Source organism: Ischnura elegans, chromosome 5, assembly GCF_921293095.1.
Source record: "Ischnura elegans chromosome 5, ioIscEleg1.1, whole genome shotgun sequence".
Classification (NCBI taxonomy): domain Eukaryota; kingdom Metazoa; phylum Arthropoda; class Insecta; order Odonata; family Coenagrionidae; genus Ischnura; species Ischnura elegans.
The window spans coordinates 117,393,247-117,411,428 of record NC_060250.1 but is presented as its reverse complement, the minus strand read 5'-3'; the positions used below and the strand labels follow the sequence as shown (position 1 = coordinate 117,411,428).

Here is an 18,182-nt window from a genome sequence, read left to right as displayed (position 1 = left end):
GTGCAACGTAGATATTTTTGCATTGTCTACAATGGACCTCTTTTATGATAAGCTGTCTAAGGCTGAAGCCTAAGCCTCAGGCAATGAGGAGCCCTAAGCATAGAATGGCGGCTGTTAGTGAGAGCTTCAGGAGAGGGCCAGTGCCCCAGCTAGGCCCTTCTGCTTTGATAGGGTGGGGGGCCCCAGGGAGACAAGAGGTGTGGGTGAGAGTAATGTGCTTGATTATTCTTAGGGGAGGAAAATTCCAACATTACCTTCACAGGTCTTCACTTCATAAATATACAGAATATAATGACATAAGCCATGCCTTGCAATTGCAACTAAAGGTGTTTTTGATAACATTAAGATGCAGTAGCATATCAAAAAAATGTTTACAACTTTCGAACCCAACTTCGACGAAATGCTAAATTTGATCTAGTATTGAGGCATGTATTCTTTGCAAATAAGATCAAAACTTTAACATCATGAGGTTACTTATTGTTTTACCTTTCTTTTGCACATATCTGTCAACAGATAATCCTGCAGACGAGCTACCTTTTATACTGCACAAAATTAATTGCACTGTCATTATTAAACAATTTCATGCCTTTTGTCAAAGCCTGTGGCCCTGCATCACTATATTTTAGAAGCTCAAATGCTTCAACTACTGGATGCTGAGTGTTTGCATCAACATCTGAAAAAAACACCAGTTGCAAACACATAATTTATACGGCCAGTTGCTGCCAATCAATGCTCTTTAGTGATGGAGCTGCCACCATCGGTCATTTGGTTCGGGAATGCATGAAAAATAACTAGCTTTCTGATATGCTTTTTCACCTGGAGTATCAGATCGGCCATTTTTATTAAATCAATGTTTATGTATAATTCTTTGGCAAAATTTTCTATGAAGAGGTAAATTTCATGAGAAAGGGCCCAATTTTTTATTTCATTCACCATAATTTTCCGCCAAGTAGGAGTTCGTTATTGGGGGTATTCACCAATGTATTTATGTACACAGGAACTTGGCAGGACTAATGGCATCGGTTCATTCATATAAGCTCTCCATTGAGAGATAGTTCATTTGGCAAAGAATTCACGGTAGATAAGTTCATGCGGGTGTGAAATAGCTGGATCAACGGAGTGGAGAAGCAGGACATGGGGAGGCAAAGATTTTGGCAATTGAGTGCCAAAGTTTATGAAATAAGAGCCACCTCAACATGCTCAACTTGCACCAATCTATTGAGTGAGATATAGTAGTGCGCTCCCAGCTCATCTTGCCACTTTGGGCACAAGTGTCACAAGTTCACCACCCCAACCAATGAAAGTGGGTGAGCGATTCTCATGAAGATTTTTAGCCGTCCTAAGTTTCCAATCATCCCTCCTTCATATGAAACAAGCATAATACCCAAAGAAAAATATCTGAGGAAGGAGTGATCAAGATAGGGAAGTTTACATTTATGAGATACATATTTGATTTTAGGAGTGCAGCTAAATTCAAAATATGAACTTCATTTCCTTGAGTGGACTATCAGAAATCACTTCAAAATAATTTCTTCCGACCTATGAAAATGCACATCTGATGTGCCAATGGAGAAATTTTAAGTAAGATAACTTTCACTTTTTAAACTTCATTAATGTCTATTCTGTGGCTTTTTCTTTCATGAGCAGATATTTTCAAAGACAGTTGTTCCCTCAGTACTCTTCTAGATTTTAACTTTTTCAATCACGGTTAAAGGAATGACTAAACTTCCTTTTCCCCTTCCCCTTTGTTGAAAACATACTAGTATCATCTTTCCTATATAATGGCACACTGGAGATGCTATGTCAGTCATCACTCAGCACTGACCACTGTCAGTGGTCAGTCACAATGTAGCCATCAGTGGGAGTCGAAGCGCTGACCATTTGGCCCATACTACTGAAGTGCCTTGCTATCCACCTGTGCCATCACCAAAGATTCCTCTCTTTTCTGAGATATGGATAATATCTTAAATTTTGGCTATTGTAGCAGTCCAAGTCATCACTTGACATTTGTTCATTGAATTGATATTTTTAGGATTTTACATGAAAATAAACTATGGGTAAAGAATTTAAATATTTGTACGTGATTATTCACTTGCCGACACCAAGGGCAAGAACCCTCTTTAAAGTACGACCTGCAGTGTAACTTTTTTTTTTTGGGGCAGGTACGCAATATTTGTTTACCATTGTTTCCATAAGTCTGAAATACCCATTTAAAAAGCCTCGTGAAAAACTAATGCTTAAAATAAGGCACATCCATGAAAAAAAACCAAGCCATTCAAGCAAACATAAGATATTCAATACTTCATTCGAATGAATACACATATAAGAACTCCTTAGGGCAAAATCACAAACAACACATGCGCATAGGAGGTTGAAAGGAAGAGCAACAAGTTTACCTGAAGAGCTAAGAACATCAAGTGGATCCAGATACGTGGATTCCTAGTCTTCATAGTGAAAAACGTGCGACTGTAAAGGCAGTGCTCCCCCCGCCCCTGGCACGCAAAGTGCAGCTTTGCAAGTTTCTTGGCTTTCCTCTCTTCATTCGAGAGTAGGAGGAGTAGCATGCACACATGTGTGGAAACAAAAAGACATAGAGAAACACAAAATAAATCATAAAGGAACAAACGTGCCTATAACAAACAAGCAAAAAATATAAAGCAAATTACAATTTCATGAGCCTTAAATACATGTAGTTGATTGCCTTTGTATACCTCTCTATTCCATTGCTTGGCATGCCACATGCAGCCTTTTTGCAATTAAAGGTTTAACTGTCACATAATAAATTGCCAATTTTTATTAAGATTGGAAATGAAAACAATGAAGCTTGTGATATGGAAAAAAATTTATTTCTTGCCAAATAACTCCTGACCCTGCTGCATACTACATTTATTTCTGTCGCATAGATTGACAGCCAAATATCCACTAAGTTTAAAAAAGCCAGGTTGTGATATTTCTGGAGATGGTTCGGTTCCGGTACCCAGTTCTTAGTACTGCCGGTTCTTGCCTGTGGAACCGGTACCAAGAACCGATCCAAAAGTCAGTACTTTGGAACCGGCTCGGAAAGCTATTCTAGGCCAAAAAGTAAAAACAAATATTAAAAAACGCATGTGTTACTTTTCTATTGCATGGCATTTACGTTTTTTTCTTTTAAGAGTTGCTCACTAACACGCGCATTAAATAGTTCGTCAGTTTGTCGCTCTCGCCAACATTGTAACATTTCCGGAGCCGCTGCCAGTTTCAAACGAGCTGACTTTTAGCCTGTCGCCATCCACAGCACAGCGCCATTCTTTTGACCTACCATAGGTCTCTATGTCAAATGAGTTGAATCGTGCCGTTGACGGCACGGCACCCATCTCAATCCGCCCCGGCAATGCCCCTTCTAAGGCGTGAAATACAGACAATGCTACATTGAGGATGCTTTCGACGATTCGACTTTTCACCAGCCGCCGTTCGTGTGAAATTCAGGCAGCTATCAGACGGGACAACTAAGCAATGCCATGTGCCGTGCCGTAGACGGCGGCCGGCAGAAAATCGTTTCGTCTGAAAGTGGCCTTGAATCGAATCATGTTTATACACAGTAATTCTTTGACATACGATCAAGATGCGTTCCGAGAGCCTATTCGTAAGATGATAAACCTATGCAAGGCATCGAAAAGTGTGGTTATCCTGCAGAATGCAACACTGCGTTACAACTTTTTGTGTTAGCTCACAGCCACTCAGTTTATCCACGGTGTTGCTGTACCGGCGTGCTGAGCAGTTTATTTTTGAGGTTATAAGAACTGTGACAGTGAAGCATGCGAATAAATTGTCAATTAAAGTAACAATTTAAGCTACATCACAGAATACAGAATATTTTTTGAAGTGACTCACAAGTTACAAAATAAATGGATGATGTCATCAGGAGTTGGGGGAGTTTCAGTATTGATCCTGATGCTATGCAGTATGTAAACTGTGCTCCAAAAATATAAGTACGGCCCTTCAAAATAAACATCAACCACTACTGTTTTCAGTGAAAGCCTACTTAGTGCTGCCGGCAATATTTCTACCAAAAAAGAATAAATAGGCAATAGGGTACAAATGGTGAATTTTTTTAATCAAACCCTGGAGAAAGAACCAGTGCCTGACTGATGTAATGTGACAAATCGGTCGATCATGTATTCTTTAACAGAGCTTTCCTGCTAATTTACATCTTTAGTGAAATTATTTTCGTTACGAAGAATGTGATAATTGTTACCCTGGGAAAAAATAAAATAAATTAGAAATAAATATGTATTTTCCAATTGAATTCCAGATGTGTGCAATGGTTTCCATGGCGACTGTCCGTGCTATCAACTAGTGAACAATCACTGCAAAGGTAACAATAAGGTGGACAGGAATTTCCTGGAGAGCAAAGTCTTCCTTATACAAAAGTTCAAAGTCATTATTTAAGTCCCTGACTCATACATGCTATATAATAATATGTAGCATTGCATAAATGAGCTTAAAATTTTGGCCAAAAAATGAATGCTCAAAAATTGGGGGAGAGATTTGGTGAAACACATAAATAATCTTTAATGATAAATTCAACATCTTATTTAAAAAATAATGGCTAGAAGCTTCAAAATTATAGTTAAAGAGTGAAAAGAAATTTTTTTAATTACCCTCAATTGTGCATTTGGCAGGTGGAGGTATCTTCACCGACACTTTATCCATGTATGCCTTAATTTTGTCAAGATGTTTTTCACAGAAGTGCTGAACAGTATCCCTCATTGGAAATGGCTCAAACACACTGATCCTCTGCAACACAAAAAAATCATCAGCTTCATTAAAAAATGATGGTGAGTGAGTGCATGAAAATTTTAATTCACGGTAAAAAATAATTTTGTTATATACATAAGAGCTTCAATTTATAGTTGTTCAATCAACATTTTTTTGATTTTTCCGCCTATCAATTAACAAGCCATTAGTGCTAAACACTCCTCTATACTCCATTTCTTACTATTTCCCACCTTGAATTGACTATTTTTTCATTGCTATTGGCAAAATTATGCAGTGAAAGCATGACAAGAAAAATGAATGCAAAAAAAATGAATGCAAATAAAATTGCTAAGAAAACAATCATGAATGGATTATTAATACATTTTAATCACCCATTCACACTTTCCCCTTTATTAGGACATCTGTCCTAGTAAAGGGGAAAGTCCTAGGATAGTGAAGAGTTCTCCTGTAGATATTATTTTTCATCCAACTATATCAGGGAGTCACTGCTAGTTTGAGTCAGAGGTAATATGTACCTTATGATATACATTCCAGTCACAAATAAATCTGGACTACATATATACTGGCACCAATACATACTTTGAAAGCATTAAAGAGGAGTATTTTGGGATAGGGCTAGGATCAGGACAAGAAAGGAAAGCAAAACATTTTGTGAGGAATAATAGAAAGCCTGAAATACAACACGGATTGAAATAAAAATGGCACAGCTTGGTTAGGCAAGAGAGCCTGGAAAACAACGACTCACCTGGGAGGCAGGCATGTTCTGCTGACCATTCCCAGCAGAGATAATGGTCACGCTAGTGTTGTTTGGATTGTTGTTGTTCCTCCTGTGTTGAACGATGGGTGGGGGTGGAGGGGGAGCGATGGCCATCTGAGAGGATGACAGGGTGGGCGTGGGAATGGCAGGGGGAGGGGATGAAGAGGAGGAGGAGGAGATCATGGAAGGCGAGAAGGGAGGGGGCAGGGAAGGAGTCGTCGCTATGGCATTCCCAGACTGACTCAGGGGGCTGCTGGTCCCACCGCTGAGAGGATGATATGGAGAGGGGGAAGATGAATGATGCAGTCGGTGAATGGACGAATGAGCAGTAGGTATCAGTACCGGCACTGCAGAGAAACAAAAAGTATGAGAAATAAATTGTTTTCACAAACAAACACTCACAGACTATACAGGCTTGCTACATTATATGCCTATTGGGGATGGGCTGGTTTTCGGTTCCACTGGTTTTTGAGTTCTTGAATCCTAGAACTGAGGCCTTGATATTTTACCACAATTAATAAATATTACATGTAACTAACATAAGAGCACGCCCAGACCTTAGGTGGGGTAGAAAGGGCCTGGGTGTCAAAATTTGCAAAGTTTATTGGAAAAAGTTACTTAATTTTTATAATTACATTATTTAACAATTATTATTAATTTATAAATTATTAAACAAATATATTAATAAAAATTCTTAATAGCAAGCACATTGTGTGTAATTTCAACTACTGATAAAAAAAATGGCTCCCAGATGCATTATTTTTTAATGGTACATGGAGGGCGACGGAGGGAGCAAGGGGGGATGTGGAGAGGGAGGGCAAACTGACCTTGGCCCCCCTGACATAACTCCTAGTTCCGGCCCTGCACAAGACTATCGAACAAATGCCACCAATTTTCATGAACTGAGACGATAGAACCTTATACACCTTTCTCCAACTTTTTTATCTAACTTCCAAAATGACTATGCGAATAAACTCTGGTTATTGAATAAAATTATAAACACATTCATGTAAACTTGAAGCTGCAGGCTATGACAAGATAAAAAAGAGACAGTTCAAAACATATATTTGGTGGGGGGGGGAGAGTTTTGTGAGGATATGGATGACAGGCTATCTTGGGGCACGAATTCTCTCCTTTCCCTTGGATCCCCCACCAAGATCTACCATAATACTAATCATTAAATATATTTTTCATCACAAAAGTTTGCAATGAAATAAGTGAACAACACTTTTATAAGACGAGGGCGACACCCATGAAGAGATATCACATATTATGTAATAGGACATAACAAAAACTCACGCATATCTCCCCTAGATGCTGGGTTGGTATGATGTAGGGGCAGCGGTGGAAATGAAACAAGCAGTTCCTTCTCCTCTTTAAGCAAAGCAGCTCCACCACTAAGGCTACCGCCACCGCTTAAAAGAGAAATAATATTATAGGTAAACACTATTTCTCAAAAAATAACAAGGAAAATGTAGGAAAAACGTAGTCAACTCATGACTTAAAAACATTCAATTTTCTCCTGTGGTCCAACCACCAAGTAAAGTTATCAAAACTATTATTATTTCACAATTTATTCCTCCTAATTGAAAAAGGCTTAAGCCAGACAATTAGCCCTTAAAATAGCGGAGTCATTTAATTTTTTGTAAGTCACCAAACTTACGACAGTGATTTACAACAAACATATCCTGGTTAAACTATTACTTCCAGTTAGATGCGTAATTTCTCACATGCAAAAACAAAAGAAGTTGAATAAGCATGTACGTGGTATCCAAGTTATGTTGATGCAATAATAAATAGGTATTTGACTTCTTGTACTGTGAATGTAAATGTACAAATATTGTTATATATTTAAGTTATAAGAAAACACAACTTCCAACACATTCTTTTGGAAGTAAGTGAGGATACTTAATGGAGGATACTTAAAAGAAGGGATACTTAATGAAGGATGCATCCCTCCCCCTCCAAATAAAAATGCAATCATATACGAATCTGGCAAAGACTATAAATATTCTCTCAACATGACAATTGTCGGCCACTACAGTAACACCCAGCTGGAAAGAGAGCATTTAAACATCATTTGCAGGGAAACTCATAAGTCATACATTTTTACACTCCAGATAATTATGCGCATTTATGATATTTGTAGACCAGATATGCCATTACTGAAAAAATATGCTAGATGTGCTTGAGATACAAGGTTCCTTTCCCAAGGACCATGAAGTACAGAATCATGTAAGTTGCAACTGAGTACGCCAGGGACCTCCAGTTTCACAAAAGAGAGGATCACTGAGGAGACCAGATTAATTTAGGACAGCACAGAGGAGCATTTAAAACAATGGTAGCCAACCAAATTCACCTGAATTTCAAGATTTACTTATGCCTATTTCAGCTCTGATTTCATACTTATTTAACTCACCTCATGCTTTTTGTAGGACTGGACGTGCCAGGTGATGTGGTCACAGTGACACCACCACTGGTAACGTGATTGTTGACTGGAAGACCAACAATGGTAGATGGCTGAAGGACGAGGTTATGCCGACTGCCAAGGGCTGCCACACTGTTCCGGTTGCTCCCCCCAGCTCCCGTGATCTGATGATGATGGATGGAGACAAGTCCGCCACCACTGCCTCCACCACTGCTGCCACCCCCGAGGTTTATCTGCTGACTTGAGCTGAGGCGAGTCATACTTTTGTGCAGGCCCACCGATGACCCGACCCTACTGCCCCCATTCGCGCCACTACCACCAATGACGACTCCACCGCCACTCAATGTGCCTCCAGAAGATCCTCCACCATTGACTATACCAACTGATGGCCCTCCTGAAACATAGAGAAAAGGTTGATGGTTTGAGGCGTGACTTGGTGAAATTGCTTCATTTTAAATAAAGAAACTCTGTAAATTTCACATGTGATTTTACTCACGACCACTTTCATCGCCGTGCGACATTGTCAGGTTCAAAAACGGGGAAATTAGGGCCTTATATACATTGAGTCATTTAAACAAGGCCATACTCTCCCTGTATTTGTAACTGACAATGACACATGGCGATGAAAGTGGTCGTTAGTAAAATTACATGTGATATTTACAAAGTTTTTTATTTAAAATAGAGAAAAGGATTAAAGCCTAATTTAAAGAAAATATGCACTCACTTCCAGCAAACTTTCAGAGAGTATAGGCTAACATGAATGGATTTTTTTAAATGTGCTATGATATTATTCCCTAATTCCAAATGGGACAATTTCAATCCTCAACAGGTACCACTACAAATGGGTAGTAAGGCTCTGTTCCACTGCTTCATGAGCTAAGAATCGGAATTGGAGCTGGAGTTAAAAAGAATCGGTATCTGAGTAATTTGCATACAACTCAATTCAAAAACTTTCCTTGGGCATTTTTTAAAAATACATACTTAAACTATAGATAAGGGATGTTTTAGATCCAATCCCTTAGAAGATATCTAGCTTGATGTGTACTTTAGGCAGTTTCCACAACACCCTAGGAATATAATTAAAAACGTTTGAAAGTTAAAGGATGAAAACAAAACACTAGATTGATAACTGAGAACTAGGACCAAGAATTGATGTTAGAAACTGAACCAGAATCAAAACCAACCCATTCTCAACTACCATGACCAGAAACAACAGGCAGCCTTCTCATTGCAGAAATATTATGTTCTGGGAGAGGTTAAAGTTACTATAAACAGTTTTTTTAACCCATTCAATCAAGATTCTTAACGGAAAAGATGAAATTGATCACCAAAAATTGTTCTTATCACTGATATCCACAATGTATGCCATATAAACTATGAAATACCAGTAGTTTGCTTCTTCAAAGTATGCAGTTTCTGATAAATCACACTGAACATTTTAAAAAGCAATTTGTCAGGATCAAATGTAGTGTGATCAAGCCAATTTTTCTGGTGGTTTGCTTATCAATGAAACTACACCAAAAAATTGATCTGCACTGGCAATTAAAAAAAAATTAATGAAATGCAAAAAGCTTGCCACATAACTTTGGTACTGTATGATTAATGTTTTATTGTGGCACGTCATCATCTGATACATTTGCATTGAAGACACAGAATTCTGTGTTACCCCGTTGCTCCCCCACATTCATTTCCCAATTTATTCTGGCGATGTCCACGCTTGCCCATCACTTCAGCCATGTGCTGTTGTGAAGATACTACTTCGTGTTGAAAAGGGCCTCTTGGAGGGTGAAACAGTGCTATTCACAACTATCTTGTCTCATTATACATCTTGATCATTGTCTATTTCAGCCATTCTCCTGGCATTTTAGCCTGTGTGTCTTTGCGTGTACGTGTGAGAGCGAGTCATTGTCAAGGCTTGCTGGTTGAGAGGCTGTTTTTGGTCCCAGCGGTCTTTAGTCCATCTACGCAAACCAATACAGTAATACCTCGGTTGGCATAAAATAGACAAGCAGAATACGTTATGGATGTCGAAGCATTTCATTTTACAATTCCTAGGTCATACATTATTAAATTTATGAGGAACTACAACATTTTTTTACATTTCATTATGTTAAGTCGATTCCATGAAGTAAACCTGAGACAACAAATATTTTTTAAAAATTTTTTTGGGCCTGTTGATGATGAGTAAGATGATAGGTCTGCTTACCTATGTTCAACCTCGTCATACTCCGGTTGACGTGCACTGCAGATCCCAGCCTTGTGGCACTTCTAGGTCGAGTGGGTGCACCAGCCGATGGAGCGGAGGGTGCTATAGGTCGGAGGAGAAGGTGGCCATTGTGAGGGTGGTTGTGGGGGTGAGGGTGCTGGTGCAGGTGGGTGTGGTAGGGATGGAGGTGGAGTGGGAGACGAGAGCCGGCACCCTGGAAGGCTGCTTCCCGACGCCCAGCCACAGGGTGGAAGAGGACAGAGGACGGGGCCGATGGATTGGGGAGCTGCAGCAGATCTTGTTTGCTGCCCCCACCACTGCTGCCGCCCCCTCCATTCACCTTCACGATTGTCACGCCACCAGGCATCTGGTTCACCAGTTGCGAGTTGCTGCCACTGAGGAAAGAATACAAAATTTAAGATTTCAAAGTAGGATTCAAAGGGGAGAGGGATTCAAAGATTTAACTTGAAATCCGATTAAAAGGAAAAAAAATTAGAGAAAAATTAAATAATACACAGTCAATGTTGGTGATGTTTCTTTTGGGTATCCCACGTAATTATTCAGTTTTTACCCGATGTTACATTGCCCTTTCTGGTCACTTTTCCTTGAGGAATGAGGATAGTCTTTCTGTGGCGAGTAATTAAATGGAAGGTGAAAAGGGGAGGAAGTAAAGGAGTGGTCATTTTATTTTGCATAATTTCAGAGCATTATCCAACGTGTGGGTGATTTTTGAGCCACAGTCCCTGCTGAAATTCTCGTCACATTTCTTTATCTCCAACGCCTTGCAGATTAACCAGGGTTTGAAGTTTGTCACCTTGGCAATTACTTCAGCATTTTGTAAGTCAATCGCGTGTCCCAAGGCTGCATGCTCCGCCACCACCAGTGACCAGCAGTGGCCACGAAACATCAGACAAAAACCAAATAAGTACGCACGTTACACCCAAAAAGACATCATCAACAGCTTCAAGGAATTTGTAAAAAAATCAAGAAGTACTAGATCTTCAATTCTCCTGTTACTGCATACTTAAAATTTTATGCCCAGGGACCCTTAAAAGTGGTAAAAATAGTCGAGGAAATGCTGCAAAGAGATAATATTAACAGCGGATAAATTTTTAAAAGACATGAAATATCAACAACGAGAATCAAAAGAAAAAGATCTGCGTCCCATTGAATTAATTACAAGGAGGTTTTAAGTATTCACCTGATAATCGTTGAATGCTGAGAAACAACATATGAAAGGGTATGATGTCATCTCTGAACTGGCAACTATGCAATTTGTCGTGTATGTTAGGTTGGCAACAATAGACTAGCTGTAGATACATCTTTATGTATCATCTATGGGCATGTTTTTATTACTACATCTTTAGGTGACATTAAAAAAGTTTATCAACCCAAGTTAATGGAAGTAAATTTCTTTAACATTTACAGTGACTGTCAAAAGAAATGTACTGATATCGGTGAACTTTTTAGGCACTTGGCCTGAGAAAATAATTGGGAAAATACTTTTTAACATAGATTGGTTTTCATAGTTAGGAAAAAATAAGCTTCAAACCTTGTCTGTGGTTGAGGAGTGTGGTTGTGCTGCCTTTGGGCAAGGGATGAGGCATCACTTGTGCTTCCACCATTGTTGCTATTGTTATTATTATTACTATTAGCCTGTCTTACTTCGGCCAGCATACGTTCTGTGAAAAGACTGGGATATGAAGTGCACAGCAGGGTGGCTTCCCTCAAGAGAGTCCCTTGGCTGCCCCTATCTGCTTTGGGCAGATGCTCAAGGACAAAATTTAAAGCTTCCTCAGCACGATCCTGAAATACATAAAATTAAGGCTATAAAGTAGTACAATTTAGTATAATATTAAAACTAATTTCTGAATCTAATATCAACATAAAATAAATCTGATAGAAATACATTTTTATGAATTATCAAGCTGCAGTAATTAAAGAGCTTTTAATACCGTAATGCACTGCACTGCGGTTTTCTGCACCTTACAAGACGATGATACATCACATTTATAATGTAGCATATTCGCCAATGTTCACTCTTCAATTAAGAAGCTGATATTATTCAACTATCTTTTTATTTGCATAAAATTATGACAATCCCTAGCATGTACATGCATAATGCGATTCTCTATGCATGCTACAAAAACATTTCTTTAACCAATAATACAGATGTCCAACAACATAACACCATAGGCAAACTCAAATATTTCTAATGACCATTGCAGGATATCGATGCTTCAAAAAACCCCAGAAATTTCTGGGAAAATATTATTTAACAAACTCCCTACAGAAGTAAAAGCAATGCACAGCCTATAAAAATAAGTTCAAGAATACTTTAAAAGTTTTTTTGTAAAAAAATGCCTTATGCAGCATTCAGGAGTACATAGTGAGATAAAAAGTCATAATGATGTAAACAAATAACTTTTTCTTATATTTATGTCACACAACTTTGTTTGAAAATTTTCTCTTGTAGAATTTTTCTATTTTTAAGTGAATTCATTTGTAATTTTTATTTATTTTTTTTTTTTTTGTAAAACTTGACGAAACCCATACAAGTGTAATCTTGTCTTTTTACGGTGAATAGATCAATCAGTCAATCAATCATTTAGCCATTTTATGAGGCATGGTAGAACCATTTGCAATTATGAGACACATGAAAACCCAAAACGGCTGCTGAGCATAAGAGTATGCATACCAACCTTGCTAATTTTTCCCACAGACGAAACCACTTGCGCAGCAAGACATAATGTGTTGGGATGAGAATCAGCAGCACCCTTGATTTGAGCTAAATGGTCAACAAGAATATGTGGACGGGAAGACGCAAGAGCAAGGAAGACTTGCATGGCAGCAGGAGCAGTTGCACTGGCACACAGATGCTCACACAACTGAGGCACACTTGGCTCCAGAAGCTGCAATAGTGAGATGAAATGCACTATAAATTGCCACAGTGAGAACTTCAATGAAATAACATAGGAGAATTAGATTAGCAAAATACAACAACGTTAATCAAGCGATCATCTAAATTATTCATGAGTAACTTTTCTCTTCATAAATGCTTAACTGAAGTATCTTCTTTCTGAAGACTTGGGAGCTTTTTTTTCATAGCCAACAACACTTCGACCCTTCATTTTCTGAATAACACAACCATTCATAACCATAACCTTTTCCCATCAATTTAACTGCCCTTTGTGCATAAAAATTCTTACATTGAAAAAACATTTTGTTGAGTACTTGCTTTGGACATTTTTGGGGTCTGCTTGGTTACATGACAATGTCAAGGACAAAAAACTAGTGCTGGGCGAGAGTCTTGTCTCGGTGGTCGAGATGAGAATTTCATTTCTCGGCATTGTCGGCAGGAGACTCTTGGTGCGGTGAGAGTATCCCCTGGGTCGAGAGTCAAGAAATCTCGCCCCTTCGAGATTTCTCGACGCCAGTCGAGACTCCCGGGCAAGGGATGAATTTCCGATGAATACCGCTATCAGTCGATGATAGAGTAAACTAAGGATTCCCTTATTACTTTAATGGATTTATTCACATTATAAAATTATTTTATTTAATGATTTACCCACTGCATCCAATTTTTAAAGAGTGGGCACAAAGCTAGTAGAGTTCCCAACGAGAGATTTTGAAAAAAAATATTTCCTCTCCCTGAACTCAATATTTAATATAAAATATGAATCTTGGAGTGTAGGTCTTTTAATTGAAATGTAAATTTTGCCGACGTTTCCGTTTATTTACAAACCATTATCAGGGCTTAAAATGAAATTGAGCATATAATTTTGATACATGGGCATGTTAAAGGGTTACATCAATGTTTCTTATTATAGTAATATAATAAAAAAGAAGATATCATAGTCAAATCCTATAGAATTTTATACATCTTTTTGCAACGTTAATTTATGGTAACTAAGGTTCATGGTTACCCGACAATGCCGAGAAATGAAATTCTCGTCTCGACCGTCGAGACTCTCGGGTGGTCGAGAGTCTCACACAGCCCTACAAAAAACACATGTGCTCAAAATCAGAAGAAAAAAAAGAGAATCATAATGGGAGAAACCTTGAACTAATCCACCTTCTCCACAAAAACTCGCTCTGTAATTTGACTGGCTAGAAAATGCATGGACAATACCAGATAGAAGGAATAGAGAGAGATATACATACACCAAACATCATATTCTAGAGAGGAAGGGATTATATAATCAAACAAAATTTTTTAATAGTCCTATCACCTGGTCAGTGACCTCAAAATGGTATTTGCAAAGTGCTTCATTAAAAATGCCAGTAATTATTAATTACGAGTCAAATTTCACGTGGCATGATTACTTCTCAGTTGGTTTCAGAAGAAATTCTCGGAATAAATTTTGGAGTCAAGCACGACCATTACTCCTTACGTTCATTACATTAGTTTTTAACTTACCGTAAGAAAAGAATAAAGAGGTCCAACAGAATGGTGAATTGGAGTGCAGTGAAAATTATTTAGGCCAGAGAATTCAATTCTTAAAGTAAAAGATACCATAAACTTCAGCAGTAATAAAAATAGGCAATGGGACCTGATCTGAACAAAGTCTAGTTTCCTATGGCAACTTACACAGCTAATTATGGTTGATTTTAGAAGTTTGAAAAAACTTAACTAATACCAAGGAATTAAATATGTTGAGGAATCTGCTTCTGCTGATTATCCGACTGCTCAAATTTTCATCCAAAAGTTTGCTGCTTAGGCTAACATGAAAGGTTATCTCCCTGCACAATTTTACACTTGAAATATGAAATAAGTAACTTCCATGCATACAATTAATATCAGAGGTCATTAAAACCACCAGGAAAATTCCCCCTAATTTAATATTACCCTTTGCCTCACTTTTGTTCTTCTGAAGCAGGTATTCTATTATAAAACTGCCCAATTAATTTTGACAAGTCCCTGGTTCTTCATGAGTTTCGCCAGATTTGTGAAATTGCCAATTCAAAAATTGACTGAAAACTATTACAACCTCCCTCCATAAAAAATAAACAGATAATACACAGAAAAGTAAGACTGAAGTACCTCTCATGAATTGAAAAATATTGGAATATTGAAAAGGCAATTATTTCTTGTGTGCAAAAACTCCTTTTGGCCAAGGGGAAGTCCATTTTGAGGAATTTTCCATTTAGGTGCGTGGCCTTCCTCCCAATTCTCCCCTGGGATCTCACATCCAGGGCTCCCACTCAGACTGAATTATAAAATTCACGGTTTTTTAGGTCTAAATGTCGTCGAATTCACGGTTTGTAGAGAAACGCGGGAGCGGGGATTTGCAGGCAAACACGGTTTGTAGATAACTCTTTTAGGCAGGAATATTGATTGCGTTAAAATCATCGGCCGCAAGTTAACTAAAAATTTAACAAGCACAACAGATGCCGTGAATGCAAATGCAGCTATGAAAGTGCTTTCTCTCCTAACGTCAAATATCATTCGCAAAATTCATCTCCGGCTAAAGGCTGTGAGTGGGAAAATGGAGGGACCAGGGTGCCAGGGAAGTTAAGAAGTTTCTGAATTTTCACCACGGTCAATTAACACTTTGGTCACCAGTCTTCCAGCTTTAGTACAGGCTTAAGCTCAATGTGTTATCATGGTACACGGGCCTACAATTGAGCTTCAAATATACGTGAGCAGATAAATGCGAGGACAGTGTCTACGTGTGACTGACCTTCAAATATAATCGACATGTCAATTTTTCTTACTCTACCCAGCCAAGCTAACTCTTCCCAGCACTCAACGCTGTTCTGTGAATGCAGGAACCATAAGCTGTCTATCAGACTTATTATTCGGTAGTACTGGTGATTGAGCCAAAAATTCATTACTTAACCATTTATATATTCATGAAATAAATTTTTATTAATATATACTAAACTTCTGTCAATCTATGAAAACTAATCTATGAATAAAATATCAAATAGTGAAAAACTACCATGAAAAAATATAAAAAAAACACTATAGTATTCTACTTACTGCAGGTTTGTTCTTTGCAATTAGAGCAAACAGGCTGAGAAGAGCCAGACGTTCAGCATTCTCACAGATAGGAAGAAGTGACACAAGTTCCAATGTGTGCTGATGAAGGGCTTCACTATTTACAGCATAAATCTGTGGCAGTACCCTAGCCAATGCATAGTTACCTAGAAATTACGGGAACATAATGAATACACTTCATAACACATCCCCATGAATTAAATCAAACAAAATCAAATGATAATAAATATTATGTTCAGCTTGTTCTCAGTAATTAGGAAAAAGGCAGCATAGAATATTTAATCATACACATGCTCCTAGCTAGGAGAAAGCTTAGCCCTAATTAAGTTATTCTCACATCCCATTCACATATGATAATTCACAAGTGAAATTTAAAGTACACAAGTAATAATGGCTTTGATGGAATGGAGCTTCTGAAAATGCATAGACATAATTGGAATATGTTCTGCTTTCAATTCATGCATTCAAAAATTAACATGTGTGAGTTAATTTGTAGTATCACCAGACCTAAATAGAATTTTAATTGCCGCAAATGCACTATTAGAGTAAAGTACTCTTTTTCACCACAAACCCACCTGATATGATGGAGTCAATTATGGGTTGAATGTGCTGGCTTAAGAGATCAGCATTTTCAATGGCAGCCAAAGAAAGATATGATGACATATTCCTCGAAAGCTCACGGTTACCCTTTTGCAAAAATTTCACAGCCACCGGTAAGGCACATTTCATCACCTCCTTCTTACTGTAATTCTGAAAAAAAATCACATATTTAAGTAATGCTCACTACAATAAAATGAAATTCTAACACATGACTTCAGGGATCGTACCAAAAATAGACAAGAGATGATATCCGAAGAGATTTTGGCATGAGGTGGATCCTCATCCTTGGGGGATGGCTTCAGGTTATGGATAAGGCATGATTCAAGAAGACCAACCAAAGCTGCGGCATGTTTCTCAATAGAACCGGTTTCTCTAGAATTACAAAATAAGAGTAATAATTATACTCCTGCACCATACCTTTATACTGACTCAAAATGATTAATGACTTTCAACGCTAAAACCGCTGTTACAAGACGGTTTAAACGGTACATGAGCAAGTTTCACATGCATTTCAGACGAACATGACAAGATAGAACACGCTAAATTTGCATTACTTTTGGATTTTGTAAATATGTTATTTATTCCACCGTACCTGATTGCAGACGTAACTCTGGTAATACAAATTTCCACTACACTCTGGTCATTGTCATTATTCAAATAATCAGGTAGGCTTGTAATTTCAGATATTTTATTAATAACTTCCGTCAAGTCATTCACGATTTCCTGGTCTGCAACCGAGAAGAGATCTCCAGCCTGAAAATGAGCCACGAAGTAAACAGTTCAAGATTATGTACTATGAAATTCTCGAGCGCAAATAATTCTCAAATTCCACGACGTTCATAAGATTCACCTTGGATAGGTCTTTTTTGCTCAGAACTTGAGTGAATAGCTCATGCATCTTCGGGGTAGCATCACTGAAGTATTTTCCAGCTGGAAAAAGTCATACATTCACGATACACTTCTTCCGTAAGATGCCCGCACCTAATTGCAGCAAAGAATCTTTGCGCATAAAAAATAAATGGATACAGCCATTGCTATACAATATTAGGAGTAGCTGTCAAAAGCGACAGCCTCGCTTTTACATAACAATTGTCTCTCTAGGCCAAAACATTAACTTGACGTTTACGGTATGTACTGTAATTACAATTTGCTGCGTCGACAGTTCAATGAACGAAGTGTCATGGAAAATGAACATATATACTACGAAACAGTCATCCACCACACATCAAAAATGAGTTCTGCATTTCTGGGCCAATAAATAACAACTATAGTTAAACAACAACAACAACACAAGCTAAACATAAATAATAACATTTGATAGGGTTAAAAGAGTTAAGTTTACTTACGAGCTTTCACGTATCGTCGGATTCCTAAAGTTTGCAACGGCACGCCCCTGGCGTTAAAATGAAGAACTAGCATGACATTGGTG

The 18,182-nt window shown here is 38.1% G+C and overlaps 1 protein-coding gene across 4 annotated transcripts in view; it reads right to left on the bottom strand.

Annotated features, from left to right (window-relative positions):
- LOC124159457 (protein melted) overlaps window positions 1-18,182 on the bottom strand; it is a 26,570-nt gene extending 8,388 nt beyond the window's left edge. The window contains exons 1-14 of one of the 4 annotated variants that reach the window (XM_046535278.1): window positions 18,100-18,182; window positions 17,604-17,734; window positions 17,346-17,506; window positions 16,981-17,125; window positions 16,729-16,903; window positions 16,136-16,299; window positions 12,852-13,061; window positions 11,702-11,955; window positions 10,150-10,544; window positions 7,935-8,337; window positions 6,815-6,930; window positions 5,504-5,862; window positions 4,641-4,776; window positions 2,397-2,536 (exon numbers count right to left, since the gene is read on the bottom strand). In XM_046535278.1, the coding sequence (XP_046391234.1) occupies window positions 2,397-2,536; window positions 4,641-4,776; window positions 5,504-5,862; window positions 6,815-6,930; window positions 7,935-8,337; window positions 10,150-10,544; window positions 11,702-11,955; window positions 12,852-13,061; window positions 16,136-16,299; window positions 16,729-16,903; window positions 16,981-17,125; window positions 17,346-17,506; window positions 17,604-17,651 (2,706 nt within the window). In that variant the 5' untranslated portion in view covers window positions 17,652-17,734; window positions 18,100-18,182. Of the gene's footprint in view, window positions 1-2,396; window positions 2,537-4,640; window positions 4,777-5,503; window positions 5,863-6,814; window positions 6,931-7,934; window positions 8,338-10,149; window positions 10,545-11,701; window positions 11,956-12,851; window positions 13,062-16,135; window positions 16,300-16,728; window positions 16,904-16,980; window positions 17,126-17,345; window positions 17,507-17,603; window positions 17,753-17,897; window positions 18,056-18,099 lie in introns of those variants that run through there. The other 3 variants (XM_046535279.1, XM_046535277.1, XM_046535275.1) reach the window with 3 other exon arrangements.